The sequence below is a fragment of the Rhea americana genome, unplaced genomic scaffold (genome assembly GCF_003343005.1).
Source record: "Rhea americana isolate MKP2758 unplaced genomic scaffold, rheAme1 scaffold_537, whole genome shotgun sequence".
In the NCBI taxonomy this organism is placed as follows: Eukaryota; Metazoa; Chordata; class Aves; order Rheiformes; family Rheidae; genus Rhea; species Rhea americana.
Window position 1 is genome coordinate 13,438 of NW_028186687.1, and position 3,785 is coordinate 17,222.

Below are 3,785 nucleotides of genomic sequence, written 5' to 3' on the forward strand. Positions count from 1 at the left end.
GCGGAGCTGCCGGCTCTCCGCGCTCGGCTGCCGGCGGCGCGGGGGAGCCGCGGCGGRGCTGGGGCGCTCCCTTTACCTGCGGCGAACTTTTTCGCCTTTCCGTCGGTGCACCCTCGCGCCAGTTCCTTTTGCACTGGAAACTTCAGGTCTTCGCTGAAATATTGGATTATGTTACTGCTRAGACGGTCTGCAGGGAGCTGAGCCAGGGGAGGAAGAATGCGGGTCTATTTAATGGTCTTCTGCCTTATTTCCTGCACTGTGAACGGGCAAATAGTGTATTCCATCACCGAGGAAACGGAACGTGGAGTGTCTGTTGGAAATATAGCAAAAGATTTAGGAATAAATGCGGCTACACTTTCATCCAGGAAATTTCGCATGATCACCGGTTCAAGTAAGCAATATTTTAATATAGATGTAAGCACTGGGGCTCTATCTATTAAGGAGCCCATAGATAGAGAGCAGGTTTGTGAATTAAAGTCTACCTGTTTTCTGAATTATGAACTTGTGCTAGAAAACCCTCTAGAGCTTTATAGGATGGAATTTAAAGTCCTGGACATAAATGACAACTCCCCCARCTTTCCCTTAAGTGAATATCACGTAAATGTGGCTGAGTTCCTCCCACCTGGGGCACGGTTTACACTCCCCACTGCTCAAGATTCTGATGAAGGTTCCAACAGTGTCCAGAATTATACTCTGAGCCCTGATGAACATTTCTATTTGGAAATGCAGACACACGGGGATGGGAGTAAGTATCCTGAACTGGTGCTGGACAAAGCTTTAGACAGGGAGCAGCAAGCCACTCACAGACTTACCCTTACAGCCAAAGATGGTGGGAATCCCCCAAAGTCTGGTGACGTCCAGGTCATTGTGACTGTGCTGGATACCAATGACAATGCACCGGAATTTGAACACTCTGTCTACAGGGCRAGTATCTTGGAAAACTCCCCCAATGGCACTTTGGTAGTCCGAGTTCATGCCACAGACTTGGACGAAGGTCCAAATGGAGAAGTCAGGTATTTATTTAGCAATAGCACTGCTGCTGATCTACAGCAAATGTTCTTAATTCACCCTCACACCGGCGAGGTGACAGTCAATGGCATTTTAGCTGTTCAGAGACCTCTTCTTGAGATGCTTATTGAGGCAAGGGATAAAGGGACATTTGGCATGTCCAGCACAGCTAAGCTGCTGGTGGAAATCACTGACGTGAACAATCATGCCCCAGAGATAACAATTGCATCCCTTTCTAGTCCCATCCCCGAAGATGCTGTGCCTGGCACTGTGATAGCTCTTCTGAGTATTATGGATAAAGACCCTGGGGAGAATGGGAAGATAACCTGCCAGATCCCTGATAACCTTCCCTTCCAGCTAAAACCTTCCCTTGAAAACTACTACAGCTTGGTCACTAGTGGGCTTCTGGACCGAGAGGTGATTAGTGAGTACAACATCACTGTTACTGCCACAGACCTGGGATCCCCTCCCATTACCACTCAGAAGATCCTTTTGGTGCAGATTTCTGATGTGAATGACAACCCCCCTGTCTTCACTGCTGACACATGTGACATTTCTGTGGAGGAGAACAATCCACTTGGTGCTTTTCTCTACCAGGTTTCAGCATCTGACCCTGATGTGGGGGAAAATGGACGGGTCTCTTATGCGCTCAGGAACTCCACAGTTGCAGGCAGTGCCCTGACCAGTTTTTTATCTGTGAGCTTGGTCAATGGTAGCATCTATGCAAAGCGTGCCTTTGATTTTGAGCAGCTTAGGAGCTTCCATTTCCAAGTGGAAGCCAAGGACAATGGGTCACCAGCCTTGAGCACTGCCATAACTGTGAATGTTTACATCTCAGACCAAAATGACAATGCTCCAGCCATCCTGTATCCCACCAGCCAGAACGGCTCGGTGGCTGTGGAAATTGTGCCGCGCCTGGCTGATGAGGATTACCTGGTGACCAAAGTGGTGGCAGATGATGATGACAATGCACAGAATGCCTGGCTTTCCTATCACCTTGCCCAGTCCTCTGATTCCACACTGTTCCGCTTGGTACCTCACTCTGGTGAGCTGCGCACTACACGCTCCATGCGCTCCACTGACTTTCTCAAGCACAAGGTGGTTGTAGTAGTGCAGGACCATGGGGACCCACCACTCTCTTCTACTGTGACTGTGGGCATCCTGCTGGCTGACTCCCTGCCCCAGGCACTGCCTGACTTTGATGACAGTGGGGAGCCACCACCACTGCTCAACACCACAAACCTCTACTTGATTGTTTCCGTTGCCTGTGTCTCCTGTGTCTTTGCAGCATTCCTCCTCTTCCTTGCTTTGGCACGGTTGTGCCACTGCCGGACTTCCCACCACCATGGATGCTGCAGCTGCTGCCACTGCTGCCCAGTGGATGAGTATGAGAAGTATTGCTACAATGTGCGCATGCTTCCCAGCTCTCACCTCACAACAGATATGCTGGAATTTGCTGGTGTGGGCAAACTGACTCATACCTACTTGTACAGGGCGTCTGTAGGCTTTGGACCTGATAATGGCAGCATCCCAAATGGTGATATTGGGAACCTCCCCAGTGGCTCAGAGTTAAAAATGCCAGGACCTTGCATCCAAGTGCAGCAGGTCCAAAGTGATCACTTGAGTGCTGTTCTTGTGGTAAGTACTTACTGCTTTTTTGCTCCCTGGCACATGACCCCAAGTCTACACTGGACTGATGYCAGTGTGGAAGAAGGTACGGACACTATTTGTTGGCAGGAGAGCAGGTGGCATTTCATGGCATCTAAAGGAAACTTCAGGACCCTTTAATATATTTTCTAAAGCTGAGAACTGACTCAGAAACTGTAGGCAGAGCATGCACATGGGTTGGCAAAAGAAAATTTCTCTCATCAGCATTTAGGATAYGCAGACATAGCTGGAAGGTGTAAGTGAAAGTTAAATACCTTGTAAGTTCATCTGTCCTATTCAGACAGCTAGGTAGGGGTGGCATAAGAGTCCCCTCTAGCTTCTGATTCATGTGAAGCTTACACACTGTATGGAGACTATGATTTTCTACTTAATGAGATTTTTCCAATGAGAGGTGAGTAGTCTGCTAAGCCAAGATGTTGTTCTACAGTGCCTAGGCTAGGCCTTGTGGTGGAATAGCAGGAATTCAATATTTAGCACCAATTTTGGAAAATGTTGAAATGTTCCTTGCAGTTCTCATCTTTCCCTTTCAAAGCAACCTGCAGGCTTTGTGAAACTAAAAAGAAAAGTCTGTTCTGCTCCTCTGACTAAGCTGGTTTATTCCTAATAGTCTGATGGATGACTTTGCATGAAAAAATGTCCCAGTGTASTCATACTGCAGGACTACAAGGTAGGATATGTGTGTAGTTCTCATCTGCTGGGTGTCACTGGGTCATTTCTCCAAAATTCAATTTTCCTATACGCATAATAACATTGGTGATACTTTTTTAATGCATGTTGTGAGTCTTGTTTGCATTTTTGTGAAATTTGTAGGTGCTTTGTGTGTGGACTACCCAAGTTCACAAGTATGCATAAGGGTAGTTGTGTAATCAGTGGTTATGTGCCTGAAAAACACCACTGTGAATGTGAGCTGGATATATTGCTCAGGTAATGCTGTTCCTTTGATTTGGTTTATATCATAAGTTTTTGTGACTTTTCTAAAAGAGCATGATTTTTCTCAGTTACACCAACTTTGGATGCCACAGTTTAAGCCATTTTGAAAGACCCTGAACATCAGGGAACAACTTCTGAAACCAGATGTTTTGGTATGTATCAAGTTCCAATCCCCCAAG

At 47.0% G+C, this 3,785-nt stretch overlaps 1 protein-coding gene across 1 annotated transcript in view; it reads left to right on the forward strand.

Moving 5' to 3' along the window:
- Positions 1 to 3,528, forward strand: part of LOC146588150 (protocadherin alpha-C1-like) — a 6,879-nt gene extending 3,351 nt beyond the window's left edge. The window contains 3 exon segments of the mRNA XM_085318463.1: positions 147 to 203; positions 205 to 2,646; positions 3,487 to 3,528. Of these exon segments, the coding sequence (XP_085174589.1) occupies positions 147 to 203; positions 205 to 2,646; positions 3,487 to 3,528 (2,541 nt within the window).
- The last annotated feature ends 257 nt before the right edge of the window (positions 3,529 to 3,785 follow it).